This window comes from Podarcis gaigeae (genome assembly GCF_964106915.1).
Source record: "Podarcis gaigeae genome assembly, chromosome: 1".
Classification (NCBI taxonomy): Eukaryota; Metazoa; Chordata; class Lepidosauria; order Squamata; family Lacertidae; genus Podarcis; species Podarcis gaigeae.
The window spans coordinates 93,013,166-93,040,092 of NC_139678.1; the positions used below are offsets into that span (position 1 = coordinate 93,013,166).

Consider the following 26,927-nt stretch of genomic DNA (forward strand, 5'->3'; position numbering starts at 1 on the left):
GCCACATCCCATGAGGATTAGCTTTATTCTACTTTACTTGAGAAGCAATGTGCAGAGGATACCCGAAAAGGCTTAACACTATTCAATAAAGTTACATCCATTGTAGTTTTATACTAGATGTGAGTTTCTTCCTAGCCTCAGTTCTAAATCTGTAGAAAATGTGTTTCCCAACCATCTCTCTTTCCTAACAGACCTCAGAGCTGGGAGTGACAGAGCATGTGGAAGGAGATCCCTGCAAATTTGCCTTGTGGTCTGGACGGACTCCCTCCTCAGATAACAAAACAGTGCTGAAAGTGAGTCTCCAAGTTTATTTTCTGTGTCTTCATCTCATTGTTCTACCTCAGCAGCCATATGTTGTTAGATAAACCTAGCTCTGTGGTACAGCTGGCAGTTTGATATTGAGTTTGATGTAGAATAGAGTCCAGTTCTTCAGACTGTGGTTCCTTAGCAGTTCTCTACTTCCACAGTTGGGAGTCTGCATACCTATACAGTCCACCTGATGATGTTGCATTCATAATTATGTAGCAGCTGAACTGGCCTTGAGGTAGGAGTTAGGATGCTGTGCCCATATGATTTAGCCACCTTGGGTCCTGTGCTGTGATGGGGATGCAGATCCTGCCAAACACAATGGCTCCTGTTCACCCACTCTCCCCATTTCAGGGCTCTCTACCAGCAAGTGATTGGGTTCCCCCCCCCCAAGCTACTTATCATCAATTGACATAAAAGTTTCCCTCATGTCTCCCCAAGAACAACTTAAAGTAGCATAAAGTTAAAGGACCCCTGACCATTAGGTCCAGTCGTGGGTGACTCTGGGGTTGCGGCGTTCATCTCACTTTATTGGCCAAGGGAGCCAGCGTACAACTTCCGGGTCATGTGGTCAGCATGACTAAGCTGCTTCTGGCGAACCAGAGCAGTGCATGGAAATGCCATTTACCTTCCCGCCAGAGCGGTGCCTATTTATCTACTTGCACTTTGTGCTTTCAAACTGCTAGGTTGGCAAGAGCTGGGACAGAGCAACGAGCGCTCACCCCGTTGCAGGGATTCGAACTGCCGACCTTCTGATTGGCAAGCCCTAGGCTCTATGGTTTAACCCACAGCGCCACCTGCATAGAACTTGGCTTAAGACATGCATGGTGAATAATCAGAGATAACAAGGTTTTAATGAAGCGTAGATAAAAGTGTACTAAAGTGATACAATAATTTCTTAAGAAAAGGGTTTTACGTGGAAAGGTTATAGAAAAACAAACTCAACGCACAAATGGAGCAAAAAACAACAACAAATTAATCATGAAGGCTTACACACAAATTCCACACACTCTCTAGTCCCATTCCTTAAGGCTACAGACTTAGGACCATCTTGCAATAGTGATCTGCCTCTCTAAGGATTTCCTGGGTACTTGTAACCTGAAAGTTCATTTGATTTACAAATCAAACAACACACCTTTCAAAGGCTTGAAAGAGAATGATGGCCCTTGTCCTTGATAGACAACATACTTTCCTAACTAAAACAAGGCACCTAGCAAGTTATTTTTTTATTTTTTTTTAAAGTAAGGTCTAGAAGGTTGATAGGAAATTAAATCATGCCCAGGCATTGCTAGGAAAAGTCCATGTGGTCCAATTGAATGCAGATCAGGTACAATTTATCAGATTCATGAGACTGAAGTAGTCTCGGGGGGGGGGGGTTTAAAATTGGTTTTTATTAAAGATTTTCTTATGTTAAAAAACAAACACATAAACAAGGAAGAGGACACATAGCATCTCCATTTTCAATTCATAGAGTCTTTTTCATAGTTGGTTTATGTTTGGTATGAGACACTATTGTTATAGACATGCAGTTGTGGGGGGGGAGAGGGGGGAAGGGGGAAATGGTCTGCGGTGTTGACGTGGTGTGACGTAAGGAATGTATTTGCTATTCATTGCTTATAACAGAAGAGAATCAAGTTCACTGAAAGTTCCTTTATAGTATTCCCCCCTCCCCCCGCCCCTTAACTACTGCCCAGTCTCTCTGGATTGTTTTGACTCTAACGATTTTTTCACCACCTGAACAAGCTGGTCATTTTTGCTGATTGATTTTGTTTTAACAAGGACCTTGTAGCATACAGAAATCCTAGTGATGGAACAACATCCTATTTCCCCCTCTGTCAGGCATATTGTATTTCATGTACTACACACACTTATCTGGTTTTTGCTAAAGCAGCTGGTCAGGTGCTTTTGACACTTGAACTACTTATGATTTACCCAGGCAGATTGTTCTCTAATGAAGAACAAAGGAATGGAAGAAACTGAAACAAAGCACTAGAACATGAAGCCATACTTCTGCTTTCTCTGTTGAATTCTTTAGGCATCCAACATTGAAACAAAACAAGAGTGGATAAAAAATATTCGGGAAGTGATTCAGGAAAGGATGATACACTTAAAGGGAGCCTTGAAAGAGCCAATACAGCTCCCCAAAACCCCAGCAAAGCAAAGAAACAACAGTAAGAGGTAATCTTAGTAATTCCTTGGAATAGCTATGATTTTTAATCACTTGATGCTCTGCTTAAGGTAATTAGTTTGCTATGCAAAGGCTTTGTGAAGATTTGTCAACGTGGGAGTAATTGTATAAATAGTTGTTTCAGTGAATATCAGCAGCACAATAAACTTTGTCTACAGGGATCAGTTTCTCCCATAGCCATAGCCTTGGATCCAGCAGAAATCAGGCATGGCTCTGTCTCTCAGCTACCCAGCTGGTTCCTTGCTTCTAGTTCACACTCCTCAACTCTGGCCTTTGTCTTTCTAACTAACAATTATATGTGGGAGCCCCCCCCCCCCAAACCCATTTTACCTCTAGCTTGGAGCCAGTTCCTTTGTTACCTTAGCAACCCATACTTAGCCGGCCATTACCAAGAAACTTGCCTGGCTATTCCAGCAATTGAATCCTTGTTGGATCCAGGAATTAGAAGGGACTCAGGCATACAACCTGCCGCCTGCTACATACAAAGTAACCCCACAATAGTATGACTTACAGAGAGAACATTTGAATGGAAAGGTATGAAATACTCCAAAAACTTGTAAAATGTGAAAAATATATAAAATGGAGGGGAAGGGTATCAGTATATTAATGTTTTGTACGTTTTTCTTTAAAGATTGTTATGATTTCTTAATTCAAAGTACTAAAAATGCAAAGACTGAGAAATGAGCCTTGGCAATTGGCGTCCGTTTTCCAAAACAGCAAAGCTATAATCTAGATAGCTTGGTTTGGTTATGTGAGAAATCCAAGCAGAATGGGCTATGGGCAGGCCACCCTCATTACAGAGCTATTTTAAGAAACATTGCTGTCACCATATAAGCCCAGGATAGTCAATTTCCAAGAGCAAACATGGTTATTATGTGCTAGCTTCATGGTAGAGGTGACATCATTCTAAATTACAGATTGAGTTGTAACACAAATGTGACCGGCTGAGCAACTGACTTTTCACACACTAGCAGAGCAGTTTTCAAATCCATTGACGAAATTTTCTGGTTCTTTCCCTGCAGAGAGGGAGGAGAAGATGCCGACAGCCAAGGAGATGGGAGCAGTCAGCCAGACACAATTTCAATTGCATCCAGAACTTCTCAAAATACAGTGGACAGTGACAAGGTAGGATTTGTTCTTGAAAATATAGCACTGCTGATTCTAGGTAGAAGAATCTGAAGTATTAAACTGTCATCAGAGATAAAAATTAAGTGTTCTGTCTTTTTGGAACTGCTTAAACTGTCTGTTTACGTTCCATGGCTGTATAGAGTTCATATCAGGTCATGTACAACTTTGTCCCTCAGCTGACAGAAGTCTCTTTGATCCTGTGGAGGTTTCCATGAGTGGAAAGGGACAGGAGATGATTTTTGCAAATTTCACTTGTGCCGCTTTCCATTCTATTCAAAAACATCCTCTGGAGCAGATTTGAGGGGCACAGAAAATATTACCTCCTCCCTCAGGAGGTTGTACAGTCTCCCTCAGGAGGTTGTGGATTCTCCTTCCTTGGAGGTTTTTAAGCAGAGGTTGGATGGCCATCTGTCATGGATGCTTTAGCTGAGATTCCTGCATTGCAGATGGTTGGAATAGATGACCTTTGGGTCCTTTCCAACTCAAAGATTCTATGATTCAATGTTTCTGCCTTTCTACTCATAGAAGTTTCAATTGGATCAAATTGCCCTTCTCTCATTGAAGAGACACAATTGAATACAACTCATTCTTTGTGAGTGTGAGCATCCTGGAAAAGTAAAGCAGCCAGGCTGGATTCGCTCCATAAACTGGATCCAGGGTTATTTTTTCTTTCTTTCTTGGCACATTGGCATTGTGAATTGCACGTCATCCTTAAGTAGTTATCACCAAGAATTTATGTGATGCAAATGTAAAAGAGCTGAGTTGCACTCAAATCTGTGGCACCATAACATGGAGAAGACTTTCCTTTCCAAGTAATGTCCATGTGTTACTCCTGCTCTGTAATAGCAGGTGGAGGAGGAAGGATGGGCAAGGGGGCAAGGGCTGATTAGCAGGGCCAGCCTGATAGCATAAGCAACCTAAGTAGTCACTTGGGGAAGGAATGTTTTTAAGGTTGTAAGTAGATTAATTTGTGATTTGTAGTCCAGAAACTCTTTCAATATTCTGGTGGGCATCAGGGTACTACTTCTGGATTGAGGGAGGCTCTGCTTGCTTCCTCGAAATTTTAAGGCACAAATTTCAGATTGTACAGCACAATTGCTTGGAGGCATAGACAGATGGGGGATGTGAGCTTGTTGGACCCTGGAAATTGGTGGTGTTAGAAGAGGCCCTGTCAGGAATTGATAAACCACATATGAAGAGGGCTGCCAGGTCCAGGAACTCAAACGCACTTCAGCAAGAACAGCACAAGACTTTAGTGTGGTGTCCAAAGTGCAAAACCTGGTAAGGAGTCATTTTGTGGGGTTGAATAGTCTCTATCTTTTCTCTCTTTGACATATTGGAATGCTTGAAGATGATTGGATTCTGTTTTCATTGAATGCATTGTTCAGATCTGGATATTCAGTTGCCATATTAATTTGATTGGGAACAGAAATGCATCTGCTTGGTATTGTTTCCTGATCTTTCAGCGGTGACAGATAGATAGATAGATAGATAGATAGATAGATAGATAGATAGATAGACAGACAGACAGACAGACAGACAGACAGACATATAGATAGATAATCCCAAGGCACACAATTCAGAATGCAGACTTCTGATTCAGTGTATCTGAAGAAGTGTGCATGCACACGAAAGCTTATACCCAGAACAAACTTAGTTGGTCTCTAAGGTGCTACTGGACAATTTTTTTATTTCATTTTGACTGCGTCAGACCAACACGGCTATCTACCTGAATCTAGAATCATGCAGAAGCAATTACTGAGCTGTAGTTTGCTGATTGCTATTGAGTCTTGAAATAACACTGTTTGGTTCAGGTACAAAAGCAGTAAAGGTATAAAAAAATTCCTAAACTGCCTGAAGAGTATTGTCTGTGGTACATTTGGGACAATGTTATGGTACATGCCATAGAATTATAGAAGTGTAGAGTTGGAAGGGTCATTTAGTCCAAAACCCTGCAATGCAGGAATCTGAACTAAACCATCGATGGCCATCCAACCTCTGCTTAGAAACCTCCAATGAAGGAGAGTCCACAACCACCTGAGGGAGTCTGTTCCATGGTCGAACATATGTCCTTTCCAGAAGCAGGGTAAATATCATAAGCAGCATTGTTGGCAGAGCAAACCTGTGAAACAGGAGTAAATCTTAAATGAATAACTTTTATAGGAGTCCTCAGATATACAAATTATGTTTGCATTAAAGGCATATTCTGGTGTTATTGGTTTAATTTCCTTCCAATAAAGTGGCAGTCATATGATCCTTCACAGATGTCTAAAAGGTCAGTAGGGCTGGGCAAATGCACTGTTCCAAACACATTGTTCAGAAGCAGCACAAAAGTTAGCTATGCTTCTTCCTTTTGTTTTCTTTTCTTAGGACCAATTTTGTATGTGGTTTGCTTAAGTGATTAGAGATCAAGCTCTAGTTTGTTATCATGGTTGTACACTTGCTTAACTTTCTTGGCAGTCTGAATCTCTGAATTTCAAATTTTTTTTGTAAAGAATGACATATTACAATTAAGCACATAATCAAAGTCCTTGAAAAACCACAATAATCTTGCTCACAATAAAAGTGACCTTAAAGCAAGGAACCAAGTCTGTTGGCAATACATTTTGAAGTCTGCAATATTTTGTCTGAAGGATCTTTTTCTTTTTTTCATTTCAAAATTTGGAAACTGTGGCAGAAATTAGACTGTACACCTTATCCTGACTATTGCAAACCCTAGCAGCTGGCAGCAGATCTACTCACTTATTGACCACTCTGGCCACCAACATCCCCATCCTCAAAGAAGATTATGCATTTTCTGAGAATTTAAGGCAAATTTCCCATGGCAACACATCTGCAGAGCCTCTCCAGCTGTTCCCATCCCTGCAAAACTGAAGCAAAGGCCAATAATTCAGTGATTTCCTATTATGTGCATATGTCACACATTGCTTTCTCAGGGAGTGATGCAGGTTTTTTGAAACATCCAAAGGCTGCATGTTACAGGTGGAAAAAATGATTTCTAACCGGTCACATTTATACTAAAACATACTCAGCCAATTTATATACCACTCACTGAAAATATATATACAGTGGTACCTCCGGTTGCGGACGGAATCTGTTCCAGAGGTCTGGCCGGCTCCTGAGGTTTTCGCAACTGGAGAGACTGCTTCTGCGCACATGCATGTGGCAAAAACCCGGAAATATACTTCCGGGTTTGCTGCTTACGTATTCCGAAGTTGACGTCACCGGAGGGATATGTAAGCGAATGTACAACTGTGTGTGTGTGTGTGTGTATTCCTGTAGGCTGTGAACAATAAGAAAAAATTATCCAGGCTGTATTAATGCCATCAGAAATAGTGTCTGAACAGTTGGACACATTAGGTTGATATGGTGGCAGAATTTACCTGTCTCTTGCCTTCCATTTGCCTGCTCTTCTACTGCCTGTGTTCATTTGCTTGGCTCAATATGCAGCTTACTTACTTACTTACTTACTTACTTACTTACTTACTTATTTACTTACTTTGTGCCTTAGTTATGCAACTGCTAAAATTCATCAAGTCCCATCTACCACAGTCAGGAGCCAGGGGCCCATGGGGCTCTCATCTGAAGTCCATGCTTATGTTATATTTTCATATTGTAATGTATGGTATGGAGACTGCTTTCTGTTTGACTTGTATTTTGGTAACTTATTTCAAATTTTCTCCATGATGGGGAGGGGGCAGAATATGATTGTCACTTTGCCTTCTAGAGTTCTAGTCTGGCTTGTATTATTTTTGAGCATGTGTCTTCCTGCGATGCCACTGGGGAGCTGTAGCGGGAGGGTGGGCAAGCAGCTTTGTGTTGCTTGATGTCCTGCTTGGCTTGCATCATTGTGGATCCTGATTGGCTGCTGGAACATGGAGGAGGAAGCGTTGGCAGCTCCAGTGGCATTTAACTATTTTTTAAAGTTTAATGTTTCTTTGGTGAGCATGAAGTCTCCCTTTGACTATACAACTCAGAATCCACTTATGATAACTTTCCCATATGGATTATCTGCAGAGGAATAGACAATGCCCTTTTTACCTTCAAATGTGCTGCTATCAAATATGCTGCCAAGAGTCTTTATGCTGTATTGATGTAGCTCCCTCTCCCCAAATAGAAAACTCTTTTTATTCTAGTGGTCATAACTGTTTTAAGTGTAAGAATCAAACAACAACAGAACAAAAAGCTATGTGGTTAGTGTTTTGTATAAAGGCAGTGCTTTTTTTCAGGGGTTACTCAAGGGTACACGGTACCGGTACACCTCTCTTTTTTTGTTAAAAAATGTGGCACTTACTGTAACAGCTTCATGGTGAGTACTGGCACCTGTTTTTCTAGAAACAAGCACTGTATACAGGAATCAAGTCTTATCTATCAGATAGTAAAGAGAATGCCACTGTAGAGCAGGTGTACATTCCTGCAACATGTATCCTCAAATCTCCCCCCCCCCCAACACACATGGAAGTGGAGCCAATTCAGTAAGTGGGAATTATAAGAGCAGGCACAGGTTGAGATTCTGAATGCACACCCTCCCCACCCCTCCCTAGCAATAGAGAAACAAAGACTGGACTAAAACGCAATTCTCTGGCAGAAACAGCAGTTTCCCACCAAAGCTCAAGTAAGAGGTTAAAGCAATCAAGTTCTAAGAACTCTTCATTGACCTACCCCAATAAATGCTGACCACACAGGTACTAATGTGAGACATCCGGTTGTTATTAATTAGTAATTTCAAAAGGTTAGGGTGCGTGACTCACAACGAACAGTGAAAATTCATGTTATTTATTCATTTGTTTGTTGAAAATCTGATGCCCTGCACTTCCAATGCATTTGCATCACTCATGGTGGCAGATGGTTATCTATGCACAGCATTTTGTGGGTGGTGTCACTGACGTCTCTTCTGGAGACTTCAATGCCTGAATTTGTGTGCGTATGTAATCAATGGTGACACATACATTATTGCTTTCTTTCCTGGATAATTTCCAGTACTGCTGGGATTATTATTATTATTTTAAATAGTTGTTCTGTCTTAGGTAGGACTCTGAAATAGGTAACTGCCTACATGGAATTGCTGTGGAAGAAATAAACAATTCATCATGGAAATGGAAAGGTTGACAAAGGGCAGGAAATAGAGAGAATGGTGTCTGTTTCTTCCCACAGAGCTATTTCCCCTTCTAAGGTAGGGCAGCAAGATCACCACATTGGTTCTGCAGATTAACTCAGTTACAGCACAAGAGACCCAGCCAGGGTGGGAGGAATGCCATAATGAGAACCCACAGCAAAATGTTGCTTGGATTAAAAAGCTTTGTGCCCTATACAACACCTCGCTCCTGATTCTCCCTTCCCTTCCCCTACCTGTCACCCTGTTTCTAACTTCCTCTTCTTCAATCCCTACTGTGTCTTTCATTTTATACTTCTCTCCTTTCTCCCCTTTGTGTTCCACTGTTTATGCTGCCATTTCCCCTCCCTCCACCTCTGCTCCTGTCCATTCTCTCTCACTTGAACACTCTGCTCTCCTCTGCCCCCAGCCCCACCCTCACCATCTCTTGTTCTTGGTCCTTTTCATCCTACCTTCTCCTTACTCCTCTTTGCTGCCTCTGCTCTCACCCAACTCCTCTGTTGCCTTCTCTCACTCACTCTGTCATAAATTGTCTTTCACTACCTCCTACCTCCTGCTTTCTCCTTATTGCCCCCTCCTTGCTGTCATCCTTTGGGTTTCTTCTTTTCTCCACTCAGTTTCTCCTTCTGCTTCTTGCTTCTGTTGTCCTTCTTCTGTCAGGAGCCTGTGTGATGGTTTTTGAAAGCTTGCCATGCAAACCCTGACCCTACAGATTATGAGACAGCCAAAGAGCACAGCAAGATTAACATATACTGCATGCTTGTGCAGTTGCATTCAAAACCTTGGGGGGCGGGGAGAAGTGCCCCATCTGTGTTTGTTTCTCAACCCCACCCCCACCCCAATTTTTTGTGTTTCTATATTCCTCAAGATTCACCAAGCATGCAGATATCTTTCTCTTGCTCTTTTGTCAACCCATCTTGGCTACAAAGCTTGTTGAGGCTGACCTCCCATCTCTCACACTTTGTTCTACAGCATTATTGTGGTGCCCCCTGCAGCATGGTGCCCAGTGCAGGTATCTGATGTGGTGGAGTGGCAATCACCCACCCCCAATGTGCTAGGGACTTGTACCATGTTTGGTCTCTGAAGCGTCACACCCATCCTGGGCTGTGGTGAAGTCACCAGGCATTGGCAGCCAATGGCTCCTGTCCACAGACTACCTTAGTGTTCATGTGCACAAAGCTGTTCAGAATTACTTGAGATATAAAATGAATGATTCTGCTTAGTAACTCATTGAGATTTTGGGGGCTGTGGACTGTAGGAAATATTGTAATAGGGTCGGTCCCCCCCTTGCTTAAGGGACAAAAGTTGAGATTACAAATACTTAAAACTTTTTTGAAGGGGAATTTTCAGTGACAGTAACATCCCATTTTATGTGTAGAACAAAATAACTGATCATTTAGAAGTTATTTAGCAATATGGGGATAAATCTGTTTGAGTAGTTTGGACTCCCCCCCCCCCCAAAAAAAAGATATAACTATGATCCGGTTCAGCATCACTTGTTGAAATGAATCAAGTATTCCTCAGTTTCGTGAAGCATCCTGATATTTTGGTTTTGACTGATTTGTGGGTATCTGTAAGCCACAGGTTGGCAACTCAGTTCCAAATCATCAGAGTTCCTTTCTTCCTGTTTGTTTCCTCCTTGCTTTTCTCTCTCTTCGTGTAGTTTTAGAGCAATTGAAAGTGATAGTATTTTATTTGATAAAAATAATTTGATTTGTTAAATTTAAAGCTCCTGGTTGTTTGGCTTAGAGTAAATAAGTTTTTCCCTAGTCATCCACTTGGTAGACTTCTGTCCTGTGTGTTTGTAGCATACTAAAGTCAGAAGAGAAATACTTCCTCTCGTTTTCCAAAAAAAGGTGCATTGCACTTTAAGTGTCCTCTATGCACCTGTTTGAAAGTTACTCTATCAAACTAAATGAGGCTTACTTTTCAGTAAACCTGGATGAGATTGTGAATTCTAACATGAGATGCACACTGTGAAAATTGAAGTAGGGTGGTCTCTTTCCATTTAGTTCATGAGAACACATAGAGCAATGATCCATAAGAAAATGGCTTAAATATACTTCAGAGCCTTAAACTATTAAGTTTTAGCAGCAGGAACTTATTGGCTTATAGCTGGGAAGGCGGTGACCAAGAAAGAACTCTGCCATTGCTATAGATTGTTCATCATTTATAAAAGCAAACCGTCCAAAGCATGTGCTTGCAGTGTAAATTTTGATTACCCCATCTGCTTCTGAGCAGAGTTTAACCAGCAATTCCCATAATGCAACAATTATGACTCCCCCCTCCCTTTCTGGGTCACCCACGTAAAGCTGTCCATGTGATTCCCCACCCCCATCCTTGGCAGGCTCTTGAATTGACTGTGATGCATAAAGGGGTCGATCGACAAAGCAGTTGCCTGGGTGGAAAGACACATACACAAATGAATCAAGAGCACAAAGATTTCATGTTTGCTTCCCACACTCAAGACTTTGAGAAATATTCATTTTTCTGTCGCCACCTTTGGGGTTCTGCACTGAAGGGGACAGGTAGGCGTTTTCAAATAGCAATAATTTGTGCTTCTATGGCCTTTTGCATCTGCACCCAGGGAGCACTGCATATGTGAATCACAAGCAGGCTTTTCTTTTTTCCTCCCCTCCCCCTTTCTATCCTTTAAAATATCTGATCTATGCCCGATAGTTGTGGAGGTGGGGAGGGAATAAGGAAGCATGCTGAGTCCTCTTCTTCTGCTACTACTATCTTTCATCCAGTACAATGTCATCATAAGGTCAAGAATGACAGCAAGAGGCTACCCTGCAGTAGGCTGCATGCTGACAGTGCCATGCAGAATCAATAGAGTAAGGGAGAGGCCAGGTGATGGAGAAGTTCACTCAGCAGAAGCAGGGCTAGGGGCAAAAGGTGCTATGGCAGTGAAGAACAGATGGATGAGATATGGGGAAGCTGAATTGGATATTTAAATGTTACTTACCTTCTGTTCCACCTTCCAGCCTCAGCAATGCTCATATACTCTGTCCAACCGTTGACCAGTTTTTAGAGTCTGTATCTGACACTGGGAATTCAATATATGATTAGCAACTAGTCTACTAGGAGTGGAGTTGCACTGCTGGCCCCATCTCATTCATTGGGCACGTTATTGGCCCTATAATGACCAAAAACCTATGATTTTATATTGCAAACTGCCCTGTGATCTTTGGATGATGAGCAGTAGAATGAATGAATGAATGAATGAATGAATGAATGAATGAATGAATGTTGTGGATGCCTGAAATGAAGAAGCCTATGGCTGAACAGCTGCTTGCATTCAGACTTCAACAAAATTTGTAAGACTTTTTAGGAAGGCTTGGTAAAAAGAGTTAGTTATAATGTAAGAGATTGCATGGATTTGCCTGTCCACCTCTGAATTGATTTTCGAGAAAGGATTCATTCTGCTTGCTCCTTAACGTCGTGACACGGTCTTCTTATTACCATTGTCATGGCACCCTCTTCTGCCAGACACTTGTGTTGGGTTGCAGATAATCTACTATCACCTGTCCCTGGCCACTAAATTAGACCAGGCTTTGAACATAGCTCCCATTGTGAAGTTATATTTAATGTACAAACCTTTGAAAGGGTTTTTGTAGAGCATGCAAATAGCCTAGTCATATTGGCTGACAATATTGGAATGTATGTGTGCCTTTTACAGGAGAATGCATCTTGGAACAATTTCAGAAATTGTGGGATACAGTACACCATATTCACACTTGGTTTAGTTTTTCCGTGTGTTTGATATTTTGTGTTAATTTATAGGCAAGATTAATGTGTGGTGTGTGTGTAAATGGTAAAGGAATCCTATCTTTTCAAGATGCAGGAGCTGCTGAAAGTTCTTCAGGTCACTTCTAACCCTGTGATTATGCATGGCTTTAATCAAATTAATAATACATTTATGTTTGACTAGTACAAATCATATGGTGTGCATTATTAGTGCTCTTCCACATCATCCAAAAGAGACGTTTGAAAGGTTGCCAGAGGACATCCTTCCCAAACTTCTCAACACACCCACAATTTATTATAACCAGGTCAGTTTTTAAAAGCAAAAACAACTTTCATACTTAATGTTGAATTAGGAGATAAACAGTGTGTTTTGGGAATAGCTAACTCTTAATGTAGAGACAGCAAAATCTGAATTTCTGTTTTGAATTTGGGACTGTAGTTTGACAAAGCACCCTTAGAAACACTGTTTTATGTAAGAGCTTCACACTGTAATCACCGAAAGATGCTCGAGACACAACGCTTATAGGCATCTGCTTCATTCTGAACAAAGCTCTCTTATTTATGATTTACTGCTTCTCAACCACACAATTGATATACACCTTCATTCTTGTAACCTTAAGTTACAGTTTAGCATTGCATTTAAACACAACCATAGAATAGACTGAAGACAGCCAAACAGCTTTTTTAAAAGCATAATATTGAAATAGAGGAGTTGAATGTCCTTAGCCAGCTAATCAGATTGTCAGCCAATCACTGCCTTGTAGTTTAGGCAGTGTGAAAAAATCCTTTTACAATCAGTACCTTCATAAAATGTCTTTGTAGTGCAAACACCATAGCTTTCAGCTAAACCTCATGTTAGTGAACTATTTGCTATTGCAGCTAATTGCTTATGCAGCGTCTGTAAATCACAAGATGCTTCTGATGTACATGTGATCTCGCTGTAGGCAGAATGGCTGAATCTTCCAAAGCATAAGGGAAGCCCAGTTACTGACATAAAAGTTGGCAGCCCATGCAAGTTGCAGAGGTGGTACAAAGTCTCTGTTCAGAATGACTGTGTGGTGCTAAATTGCAGGAAATAAACCATGTTGCAAACCTATAAAGCTTCACTGGAAAGTCAGACAGGCAAGGGGAGGGGAAAAGAGAGAGAGAGAGAGAGAGAGAGAGAGAGAGAGAGAGAGAAACAGAAACATTTTCAGTTTTGCCTTCAACCGCAAAGAGGCTGCAGCCAGCAAAGGAGCAGAATGTTAAAGTGGATGAGTTCGAGGCAACCAAAACAGATCAAGAAGAGAGTGAGTATGACCTGAACCCCTCCTTTTCCTCTTACATCACATTAGGTCAAGGGGATAATAATAGTATAATCATGATCAGCTAGTAAAATGAACTATTCAAACCCAAGTCTGTAAAGGTACAAACAGTGTTCCGATTCAATCTCTAATTAGGAGAAAGAGTGTTCTCCCCTTTTGAAGAAGCCAGATTTTATTTTGCTATTTGAATTAACAATTTAGGATGTAAATGTGTTGTAAGAATTTGTAGAGTGTGTAAATATGGTGGGCAATCATTTGTGTAAATGCAGAAAAACAGCTCCATGTTATAGGGACATGGTCACTAACATAGTTACCATCAGTCAAGATTTCTAGCAAATGGGTGAATAACTTGAAAAGATCAGAATAGACTTGTGGCAGAATAAACTTGCAAGCATTTTAAGTAGGTGTAAAGTTGAAATGGAAAGTGTAAATACTGTGATGTTATGTTTTGTCAGCTTATTAGAGGCTACCTAAGTGTTTAAGCGAGGACCTAAAAAATAATTATCCATTTCTCTAGAATAAGCAGCTCCAGTCCACATATTCCTTTTTAATATACTTATTTGCTGTCAAAGAGAGTATCAAGGAAGTGCTTCCTCAAACCACCCATAAAAGGGAATAATGGGTGTGGTGAAATGTTGCAGACATTCCCTCTTTGCTGCTGAGCAAACTTCCCTGCTGGGGGTATTTGCAGTCCAGCATGTCTTTCATAAATGGGAGCACTTGTGGAAAGTTAACTAAAGGAGGAACAGTGTTTGATCATGCAGTTAAAGGTTTCTTTTTTATTTTTTGTACTTTTTTATTTTCAACACTCTTGTTGTTTTAAGTGCCCATTTAATATATGTCTGTCATGCTGTCCCTAAACATTGGTGACATGGAAATGCGTACATTGTACTGATATCAATGACACTTATCTAATGGTTTGAGAGTAGGGGAAAACATAGCTAATGTTGATTCCCAGCTACCTCTGTCCATTTCAAACTAGCTATGTGCATATGCCTGTTTTGGATGAGGTTCATATTTACACTGGCATTTTACAAGCCAAACCCTGATAACAGTAGTGCATGCACATGAACAACCTGGCCCAAGATTCCTATTTACTAGAAGCTAGTGTGTGTACCCTTTTCCCCTCAACAGCTCCACGCTGACACTGTATGTTTTTTTTATTGCTCACTCATTCATGCATAGAGCCTGTGGGTGCATTCAGACATGAGGATTATTGTGTTAGTTTTCCTGGTTATAATGCTAGTGCTTCTGTCCCAGTTTCTAACATTCAGCACCTCCACATGACACTAAATTCCATTCATAGCAGAAGGTGTGGTGTGACACAACAGCTCACATTATCCAACATGTTTCCACTCCCACCTTTTATGTGCGTGTGAGCTTCTGTTCCCCCATGCTCCCCCCACTAAATTCTATGCTGGAACACCATCCCAAATCTTATCTTACAATTTTCCAGGTTAATTGGTTAGCCAGCTGATTTTTTCTGGAAGCCATTAACATGGAAATGTTAGCATTAAACTTCCACTAGAGTCCACTAGATTTACAGAAGGGGCTTTTATATTGTGTGAAAGATTGAAAATTATCAGGTAAGGAAACATTGGGGAAACAGAGTAAAGTGCTGTCTGAACACACCCTGCCTTACCTCTAGCCTGTTAAATAATATTTAGGATTTGGCCACTGCTTATATAAGGCTGTTACACAAAAATAAAATATTGTTTTGGAAATATATATTTAACTTACTTTTCTCTTTCATTTTCTTCATTTTGACGCTTGCTTATAAAGTCCTTAAGGCAAGCAGGGCACTTAATAAATAACTTCAGGCATATATCCCCCGGTTAAGGAATGAGTTACTCTGGCAAATCATTTACATCTGCTAAAACAGGGATATTATTGATAGAAAGTGACAGGTGAAAACACCAGGAAAGGTAATTTACAATATATATTATTTGCATGCTCTACGCTACAAATTTGATCAAAGTGCTAACAGTATTAACTTTGTAGTGACACACTGTTGCCTTAATCTTTTATCAAACAATTTTATAATTCTGTAACAGCTACTGTAACAGTAACGGATACTGTTATTAAACATTTCCACAAATCTCTCTTAAGACGCTAAAGAGAAGCTATTGTTTATTTGAAGATTCAAGGTTATCCCGAGAATATTATCGCAGGCCATGCAACTTTGTGTGAAAGCTTGGCTGATGAAAAGAATGATTCAGATCATGCATTGAACCAATTTTTAACAAAGGTTTTACTCAGTGATCCCTTCTGGGGTTTTGGTTTTGGAACCTCTCTACTGTTTGAAGCATTTACAAGGTTTCTAGATGGGTGAGAAAACAAGCTGTGGGTCTAGCTTTAATTAAAGATTATTTCACTGAAGAGTGACTCAGTGATCTCTTAGGGTAGGCTGTGAGGTGTGGAGCTAGGGAAAAGGAGAAGAAAGGAGAGGCAACTAGGCTAACAAGCCGTTCTAATTGTACATTCTAATTGAACATTCGTATAAGTTTGGTAGGATTCATTAGCACTTGCTTCAGGTCAGATACGTTCACTGCTTTGTATGCTTCAGAGATACTGTGACTCCGAGGAGGTTTTCATATCAAAAGGGTCTCTTTCAGGCCACACAGAATCTAATAATAACTCATATGGCAAGAAGTGGCAGTGCATCCAGGATTCTGCCTTCAGATCCCAGGGAGATGGATAATATTCTCATGACTTTGGCTTTTTATTTCCCTCCTGTCTGTAAGATGCATGTTCTTGTTACGATCGTTTTAGAAATAACGGATGTGATCGTTTCATTGTTACTTGTGCCTCAGTAAGAGCAAGTATAGCATAGTGGTTATGGTACTAAAATGAAAAGTACTAGGAAGTATCTAGTTCAATCCTTATCTCTGTTAATGAGCTCACTAGGTAGCACTAGTCTGTAAGCATATATACACCTACCTTCAAGGAACTTATTCCTGAGTAGACATATACGCTATCTAGTACTATGGAAATACTTAAATATGATAGGTTTTATGATCCATTACCGTGATGTATTAGAATCAAAATAGCCTCAACAATTAAAAGGTCTGCCCTTAAAACTAGCAGCCCTAATATTACTTGACAAGTAAACATGATAGATATAGAGAAAAAGCATGTATATTTTACATATTACAAATAATATTTCCCCATGGGGAGGGGAGATTTGAGGAATTTATTCAGCACAGTGGACCACTGGGGAAGCTTATCAAACAGTATACAATGAGGAAGGCATTTTTTGTAATATATAAAATATACAAGCTTTTTCCTCTTCCACACACCAACATCCTTTGATACAACCAGAGCATTGGTAAAGTACTAGTGCATAATATTCCAAACTCTTTGAGTCTAAGGAAGATTATTTCCTATCCGAAGCACCCTTTAAAAAAAAGCCCACCCAACCTTCTATTGGGGGGAAAGGAGGGGGGATCACAATCTGTGGAAACAGAATTCTGAAATTTGATCTAGAAAGGCAAGTTCTTCCATTCTTTCCTAGATGTGGCACAGGGCTTTTTCGCTTGTTTTCCAGAGTCTTATGAACGGGCCATTTATTTCAAGGCAGATTATTAAAGGGAGCTGATCAGAGGGTGAATAATATGTAACTAGGCTATCACCACCCCCTAAGCAAGCACATGATATTCACTGTCCTAAGCTTTAAAGCATACAGCTTGGACAGATAGTTGATCCTGGAATGGAATCCATTCTCAAATTTTACTTTTATGCTTATCATTCTTCTATATAATATGGGCTTTTTCACATACTCCCCCATGAGTTACTATGACGACTGCCAGAACATAAAATAACAGCTTTCAGACAATATGGGAACTGCCTTACAAAGTGTTTCTGGCTCATAAGAGCTGAAGTGATTGAAGTGCTAAATTATTCATTGTTGTTCAAAGAGATTACCCACAGATTAATGAACTTTGAAAATTCAGGACTAGAATAGACGCCCCAGAGAAGCACAGAGAAAATTTCCCAAAATGGTGGTAATCAAATAAAAATGTGCGCAGTAGATGTATTTGCTGTGTTAGCGATGCTGCTACATGCTGAGTCTGGAGGTGTTGATGTACAAACCCACAGTAATAGCCGTGTGTGTGTGTGTGTACATGTGTTCGTGTGTTTATATATTTTTATATAAAATGTACAGTGGAAAGCAATGCAGTGTGTAAAAGATTTCTTAATTATGTTCATTTTGAACATAATTAAACTGACAAATCTCTCCTTGATTCAGAGTTGTTCTCTTGGACATATTGTTCAGGGAATTTTGCTTTGTGAAGCAGGGGACATTCTCTGCTGAGGTTTGCTCTTCATGATAAGTTTGACACAGAAGTGTGTTTGTCAAGATAAGGAGATGCAGACAAAACTCTTCCTTACAAGTTGGGTCACTATCCATCATTTTGTTTTATGAATATACTGCAAGTTGTGAGAAGAGTGTGGAGAGACCAGACATACATACAAGTTGTTCAAATAGTTCCAGAGTTCTAGAAGTCACTCCAAGGAATTAAACACACTTCAATACAGGTTTGATTATTGATGATATCCTTAGTTCTGGTGCTGTATAATTATTTGGAGACAATAATGTGCATATGGTGATTAAAAGAGAGGTGTATTATTTAGTGACCATCGGAAGAAATCTGCACTGGTCATGGGGTCAGCAGAGATATTGCTTCCTCATCAATGAACCATAATAGACAACTGAGAAAATATATCTATTAATGTGTTATATCTTGTACAAAGCTGCCAAAGTTGCATCTGCCTTATATATATATATTAAATCAACTTCCTGTTACCAAATTAGAAGCAACATGTATAGAAGGGGGGAAAACATGATTTATTAAAAGTATGATGTTCTGGAAACCATATGCAGAGCATTAAGGATATGTATGTGCTGATGCAACCTGTTGGAAATCTGGTTCCAATTGACCTACCCAGCCATACAACAAATGATTTGTATTGACTTTCATCATTAGAACAAAAAATGACATGTATTTACTAATAATAGAAGTTGCCACGTCTTACCTTCTATCGTTGGTTGCTAGTAAAGTAAAGTTACTGCTGTTTATTTTGAGGAGGAAAGACTTTGGTTGCTCCTGAATTATTTTGCTGGCCTAATCACTCATTTATATTTTGTGACAGAGTGTTTTGTTTTTAGTCTTAGAAATTCAAAGAATAATAATTGAATTAGTTGTATGCAGCTGAATGCTTGACTGATTCACAACAGCACTGTGTAGAAGTTTAGAAAAATATTCTAAATAGACATACAGTAGTACCTTGGTTCTCAAACACCTTGGTACTCAAACAACTTGGAACCCAAACACTGCAAACCCAGAAATAAGTGTTCCAGTTTGCGAACTTTTTCGGAAGCCAAACGTGCTCATTTTTGAGTGCCACACTTCCATTTTGAGTGTTACACTGACGTCTGCCTGTTTTTGCTTTTTATTTTGCGTTTTCTGTTTTTGCAGCTCTTTTTTGTTTTGTTTTTGTGACTGTGTGGAACCCAGTTCAGCTACTGATTGATGATTGATTGTGTGACTGCAGTACATTGTTTATTGCTTTCATTTTATGGATCAATGGTCTCGTAAAGATGGTCTAGTTAAATTCATGTTAAATTGCTGTTTTATGGGTTGTTTTTGGAAGTCTGGAACGGGTTAATCCATTTTGCATTACTTTCTATGGGAAAGTGCGCCTTGGTTTTGGAACATTTTAGTTTTGGAACGGACTTCTGGAACAGATAAAGTTTGAGAACCAAGGTACCACTGTACTAAAACGCAGAGCTCTTTTACTATATATGGGATCAAGTTTCATTCTTTCTGTCCCTTCCCAGCTTCTTGCCCTTGGCCTCAACTTCCTGGAGCCTGCTCCACCCCCAGTAAAAATATTTCAGAGGGCAGGGCTTCAAAGATCAATGTGGACTTTTTGAACAAGGCTTGCACTGATCAATTCCAGAATGAGGAGCCCTCGCATGGCAAGAGTCGTATCATTGCCAGACACTCCAGTGTGTACTATACAGTGGTACCTCTGGATACGAACGGGATCCGTTACGGAGCCCCGTTCACACCCTGAAGCAAATGCAACCCGCGTCTGCGGGTCATGATTCGTCGTTTCCGCGCATGCACGTGACATCATTTTGATCATCTGTGCATGCGCGAGAGGTGAAACCCGGAAGTAACGCATTCTGTTACTTCAGGGTCACCGCAGAGCGCAACCCGAAAGCGCTCTACCTGAAGCAACTTCAACCCGAGGTATGACTGTACTGTTCTACTTAGTGGTGTCTACAGGCTCAGTCCCATTTCCTTAACCTTGAAAGGTTACCTTATGGCATCAGGCTAATAATTGTCTTTAGCATCTGTTCACACACAAAAATAAGAAAAGAAGGGATGTACAGTATATGCATTGTCAACTGGGATAACTTTTCTACCCCTCCTGCAGACCAGTAATGTGTTAACAGAGCTACAAGTGCTATGGGAGTTTCCTCTGCACCCAGAGCCCTGCTTCTAGCATTGTTTTATTAGAGGATTGCAACTGTGATGGGATGGAATATGAAAGCTACTCAGATTCCTGCTGTTCCACTGCAACTTATCATCCATGACTACAGAACATAAATTACTTCCTTGAAACACCCTGATACGTATGGAAAGCTGTGTCATTCCATAATCCATGTGAAATCTCCTCCCAATCATGCAAAGTTCAGACATCTGCTAGTTATTATGAGCTCTGTCTGCTTGAGATGATAATTCATAGCCATCAGTGTGTTTGTGTGTGTAGAAGTGGAGAGATATACTTCAAAGTGTTAATAGAATTGTGTGCTTACGAGGTTTGTCGTTTCCTGTGTTACTGATTTCCTTTGTTAATGCAGATATAGCCAACAGCTTTTGAAACTACATTGTGTTATGGGTCATAAAGGTGTGATCACAGTAGAAGCAGAACAGAAAGCTGTGGGAAGAGCTCAACAAATAGCTTTGTTTTACTTTTTCCAAGCACATGAAGAAAGACATAAGTTAAATTTCAGCTATGCATTCATCCAACCTAATAGGTGGGTGTTACCCATGAAAATGTTGGAAAAGAGAGGTAGTCTTGAGGCATCGTCAGAATTGAAGGGGACGGATCAGCTTTCAAATTTGTCATGGAAACATCTTGTCAACCCAGTAACAATGACGTCAAGTTGATAAGACAAGTGTTAGTTTGTTCAGAACACACCTGTTCAACAGCAGGAGGGCAAGGTACAGTGGGTTTCACATTTTTGGTGCTCTGCTATGATTGTGTCTCGGTGATCAGTTTTGTTTCTCTCCATTGTGGCTTGGATCACTGTACTGAGATAAAAAAGTAGTTAATAGAAGACTTTGATGGGGGAAATCTTCTGCAAAATTATCCATCTTCTCTTTTGAATTTAGTGATATTAATATATGCAGTCTGCAGTGAATTTTCCTTCCTCTTTATTTTTACCCTCTTTGCATGTGAGCAAAAGCTTTTAATTTCTGTAGCCAATGCAAGATTATAGCAGATGTTAGCAGATGGTCATTGCAGCAGGGTCATAATAATTCCATCAGAACTGCAACTTGATAAGAATGATTTTTTTCTTCATATTATTTGTTTTGTGTTTTAGATTTTTATCTAATACAGTAGTCAACTTATATAGATTTAATAATGAGTGAAAAGTTCTCTCTGAAGGTACAAGGAGTTGATGTGGGGTTTGTTTGTTTTTGCATAATTTGCACAAATAATGTAAAAGTAGCTTGGTCATATGAGTATATAATAATAGTTTTAAATACTACATGTTACGATGTAGTAGGTAAACTGCATGAGTAGAAATGGGAGATTACTATAATACAGTATACATGAGGTGGAAAAAGGTATGCCTCTTGATAATACAAAGCATGAATGGATATAAGATTTGAAAAGAGAAGTGTTGAAAGGTATTGAAATTAATTTAGCCTGAGAGCTAAATTAAGACATCAGGTGTCAGATGGCATTACTATTAATGGGTTAACACCAAGTGGAAGCAGTACCAACCAGGACTCTCCTTGGTCAGTAACGAGAATGGTATCATACTGCTATTGATGATTTACCAAAAATCAGGAAATGGTCAGCCATAAGGTAGGTGGTAATTATCTACTAGCTTAGCAAGTGGTGACTGTTTCTTCGTATGTAATACTGTGTGGATATTGTCATTGTGTGGTTTAGTCACCACTGCTGTGGTGTAAACCACTGAGCCTAGGGCTTGCCGATCAGAAGATCGTCAGTTTGAATCCCTGCGATGGGGTGAGCTCCTATTGTTCAGTCTCAGCTCCTGCCAACCTAGCAGTTCAAAAGCGTGTCAAAGTGCAAGTAGATAAATAGGTACTGCTCAGGCGGGAAGGTAAATAGCGTTTCCGTGTGCTGCTCTGGTTTCGCCATAAGCGGCTTGGTCATGCTGGCCACATGACCCGGAAAAATTGTCTGTGGGCAGACATCGGCTCCCTCAGCCAGTAAAGCGAGATGAGCGCCGCAACCCCAGAGTCATTCGCGACTGGACTTAACTGTCCTTTACCTTTTTTAGTTTAGTCACTAGGTGGCACTAGACTTAGCAGTAACTGGGTGGCCCAGTTACTCTCATGAGTTACCTCTTGCTGTTCTTGTTGGAGAGAGATATTAAAGTATGTGGCTGGTGTGTCCTATAAACCTCCCATGACAGTAACCATCACTCACTAGTACTACAAAGTTATACCTAGTACGTACATTTAAAATTTTTCTGCTATTGCTAACAAAAAGTTATTAAGACAGTTAAGTCTATTGCATTGAATACATTTAAAAATAGTGGTGTGAATTTTTGGATTTCTGAAGAAAGCCAAGAAAGGCAATGGACATACACACACACACACACACACACACACACACACTGTGTAGTCAGGGAAAGCGAAATCATGGGGTGTGTTAGCAAAATAGTTGGTTGTTCAAATTTCACAGGTGTTGTCTGTTTTTGAGAATAAGAGCTTTATTTTGTCAAAGATAAAAAAACCTTCATTTGCATATAAAAGCTGGTGGACATTGTATATAAATTTGGGGGGCCCTGGTTGATCCTTGATTTGTCAAGGATCTGGGAATCTATTCACATCCTTTGCTGACCCTTTTCTTCCTGTAGTGACTTTCCACCATGCTTTATTTGATAAAGGCATTGTAACTCATCCCCTAGTGCACGGGTATCAGACACAAGGCCTGCGGGCCAAATCCGGCCCGCGAGACCTCGTCATGTGGCCCGTGTAGCCTGGTCTATATATATCTGTGAGGGAAGCTGGGGCTGCGGCGCGCGCGCAGGGCGCCTCGGGTCCCTTCTGCGCAGGCGCAGACCTCCCCCTCCTCCAGCTACCTAGCCGAGACTTATTTGACATGGCGAGGGCAGGGTTGGATATGGGAGGCTGCCGCCGCTGCTCTCAACTTCTTTTCGGGCTCGCCGGGGTGAAATAAGTCCCGGCGGGAGCGCAGCGCGCCTGCGCGAGGTGGAACGCGGAGAAGGGCAGAGCCGGCTTCGTGCGCGTTGGAGAGAGGGAGACTGAGAGCGCGCTTGTGTTTCAGGAGCGCGCCCTGTGAATACTCGGGGCAGCGTGCTTTTGCTTTTCTTTTCTTTATTTCTTTAGGCGCGTTTTCGCGCTGCCCAATGAACAGCATCCTCTGCCTCTGGGGATTCAAAAGCAAATTTGATACGTAAATAACGTCAGGCGCGGCTTCCACAGGGTGCGTGTTGCAAAAATTTATATATGGGAAAAAAGCTGATAAGGAATTGGTTTATATTGGTTTATACATGGGGAAAAAGCTGATAAGGAATTGGTTTATTTCATGCAATTTTTTCCTCAATGTTATTACAGGGTCCAGCCATCAGTTCCCGCCCTCCTCAAAGGTTTAGGGTAGGTAGCAAAGGGGAAAAAATCCAAACAAATGCTCAATTAAAATTTGGGGAATGAGAAAAATTAAAACCTGCACATCTTGTGTAACTTAAACACCAAGCCAAACAGGAAACAATTTTTATATTCATATATGTATTCAAATGAAATCAAGGTGTAGTGTTCCATGAGCCAGAAGCTCTGCATTACTTAATCCGGCTGTTAAAGGTATCATGGGCTTTGAAGACACTCGAACTCGAACCGGCCCTTTGAGGGTGACCAAACTGCTGATGCGGCCCCCAATGAATTTGAATTTGACACCCCTGCCCTAGTGTATTACCTAGAAATAACTTCCAGTAAAATCAGTGGTATGTACTTCCACTAAATGTGCTTAGTATTTATAGAAATTAAGGTTATAGTCCTATACACACTTGCTTTCGAGCTGAACTCAATGTGACTTACTTCTGAACAGACATGCATAGGATTGCAATGTGAATAGTGCTGAAGGATAGAGAGGGAAACCAGTTTATTTCAAATGAACATTTTAGAAGTGATAGCTGAGAACAGGATAGGGAACCTGTGGCCCTCCAGGTGTCATTGGCTCCAGCTCATATCAGTCCCCACTAGCATGGATAATTGGGATGATTGAAGAGTGTGGTGGTCACAAGTTCCACATCGTTTGCCTAGAATAATGAAGTAATTCTGTGCTAGTTTTGCTGTGCGCAATTTGAACACGCCATTGTGAATCACTAGTAACAGTAATCAAGACCATTATTAGGATAGGACTGCTGGCATACTGCTTTGGATTTGGGGGTGCAGAAAAATACTGGTAGGGTTCTCCCCCTCCTTGCCCTGGTGACTATTGTAGTAGTAGTAATATCCTGCCCATCTGACTGGGTTGCCCCAGCCACTCATTATTTTTTTCCAATTTGCACACCAAATTAATAAAATTAGAGTATATTGACGGGAATTCATGCTGTCCACAACTTTGCCTGTTCATTAGCATGCCTTTTCTATGAAGCTTTCCCCATTCCAAATCAACTAAGGTGGGGAAGGAGAATGGGGTAGTGGTTTCTCAGCCACAAATGGAACAGATCAGGAAGAAGAGTCATGAAAACAAATGAAGTGTGGCATTGTGCCCCTGGTGTGCACATACTGTACTTTCAATCAACAGAGTAGAGGTGAACAGGAAAAATGAGTTGCTCAAAATCCCTAGCCCAGAATGTTTCTTCCATTCTTCCATTATTATAGGAATTTTTGAAATGTTTTAAATCATGAGTTTCATAAGAATAAGTGCACACATAGAGTGAGGTGTCTGCATTCAACACCTTCTAAACAGTGAATATTAACAGGATTAATATTTATTTAGATTACTTTTCTGCAATGCAACACCTGTGAGATTCCATTTAAAGGGTGGGGTGCAACTGTTTGCCCTCAAAATTCCAGTATTGCTCCCCCCCAATAAAAAATAAGAAATCTCTGGTGTTGCTAAATCCCTCTATATTTCTCCCCTGTCCCTGCATATGTTTGTCAGTGAAGTCAGCTCAAGTCTTCTCTGTAGGATCAGTCCAGTGAACCATTAAGTTAAATTTATTCCAATCTTCCATTGAGTCAAAGCTGAATGTTGAATTTACAGTAACTGTGCCTGAAGACGGTCAATAAAAATGAAAAAAAGCAACAGTAAGATTCTTAAATGGAGAGCAACCTAAAAAAATGGCAAAGATTGAAAGAAGCCACTCTAGAAAGGGGCAAAAGGGAGTGTGACTTCAAAAGCCATCTGGTTTATACATAGTTTGAATAATCCCTTCCAATTAAGATTAAAACCATTTTCATATAAAACATCTGTTCTCTGATTTCAGCATTTAGAAGAGGAAAACACCAGGGAATAATTTGAACCCATCCATCAGGATTTTATTTTATGCATTCAGAACTGATATTTGGTTTCTTAAGGTGATGCTGCCAAGTATGTTCAACAATGCTTATTATCTTAGCAGTATCAAACAAATAAGCTTTTTATTTCAATGTATTTTTCACCTTGGTGGAGTGGGATATTTACAGCTATCATAGTGAACTGGGCTGCCAGTGGGGGAAAACCCTAATCCAATAACTTATTTTATATAGAGATGAATAGGAACAGAAGTTTATCACAGTGAAGCCCCATGCAAAACTGAAACTGAACTATTCAGCCGGGCAAAGAGTGTTTTATTCTAAATCCAGACCACATTTTAAGATTACTAACCCAAGAATAATGTGGCAAATGTTTGATGAACCCACCACCATTATTGTCATATTTGGATGGTCATTGAATTGAATTCCCTCTCCCTGCTCTTTTTTTCTTTCTTTTGTAAGAAATTTGTGTGCTTGTTTACAAAAAAAATAAGGAGGAAAGATTTTTTTTACCTACCTCTTCTTTCTGCTATCCAGCAAATGGTAAAATGCTTGTTAGTGTTTCTGCTTTGCATTTACAAAAATGTGCCATGGAAACTTAAATACCTATTGGCAGCAAAACATTATACTGCAAGGTAATGATTCACCCAGGGTTAGGCTGCTAGGGAACAACCCGACGTTTCTTGGGAGGGTGGCTGAGGGGCTGCTGCAGACTTTCTGCTTCACCAAGAGAAACTGAGTGAAGAAGGTAACTGCTGGAGACTTCCATGGTGCAGCAGTAAAAAGTTCTGCGGCCTGTTATGCTCTAACAATAGTAGGAAAACAAAAAGGGCATGTTGGGGTGAATCAGAGACCTTTGATCCACTGGATCAAAATCCCTCCTGTTCCCCTGACATGCCCCCAAGAAGGGAGAAATACTATGCTTGCAGATTTATTTTCTCATGCGCTGGAACCAAGGGAGGGGATTTTAAGAACAAAACAGAGATGAAAAGGGTGGAAGAGATACCACATCATTGACGGGCCCAGCAGGGCTTTGCCTACTGTCAGGCCCGAGTCAGGTCTGGGCAGGCAGCAGCAGGATCTCTGACAGCTCCAATGGGGCTGTGTTGGCTGAAGTGTTCTCCTCTGCAGGCAGCTACAGGAGATGTCATCTCTACTGGGAGCTAAAGCTAACTGAAGCCTTGTACAGGCTGACAAGACATGGAGTATGGTAGGTCCTTGGAGCAGCTGGATGGCTGTTTAAAGGCTCTTCACTATTTTGTAGTCTTTTGACTTCTATGAGGTTCTTCTAGGGACTCATCCTCTGAGTCAGAGCTCTGTCTTCCAGATAGGAAGGCCCTCAATAAGGCACTTGTAGTTCTCCCAGGGAAGTAGTCTGA

At 40.6% G+C, this 26,927-nt stretch overlaps 1 protein-coding gene and 1 long non-coding RNA gene across 20 annotated transcripts in view; one reads left to right on the forward strand and one right to left on the reverse strand.

The window, feature by feature from the left end:
- The window catches only part of KALRN (kalirin RhoGEF kinase), a 523,049-nt gene that overhangs the window by 397,016 nt on the left and 99,106 nt on the right, over positions 1–26,927 (forward strand). For all 19 annotated transcript variants that reach the window (XR_014560170.1, XM_083722227.1, XM_083722230.1 and 16 more), the window contains 3 exons: positions 192–293; positions 2,342–2,484; positions 3,517–3,619. Coding sequence is in view for 18 of the 19 variants with exons in the window: in XM_083722227.1 (XP_083578353.1) it covers positions 192–293; positions 2,342–2,484; positions 3,517–3,619 (348 nt within the window). In the remaining variant the exon portion in view is untranslated. The remainder of the gene's footprint in view (positions 1–191; positions 294–2,341; positions 2,485–3,516; positions 3,620–26,927) is intronic.
- Positions 9,140–26,129, reverse strand: LOC310852988. Its single transcript, XR_014568505.1, has 3 exons — positions 26,066–26,129; positions 11,704–11,784; positions 9,140–9,441 (listed from the first exon to the last, which is right to left on the reverse strand). It is a non-coding gene; the product is annotated as an uncharacterized lncRNA (long non-coding RNA).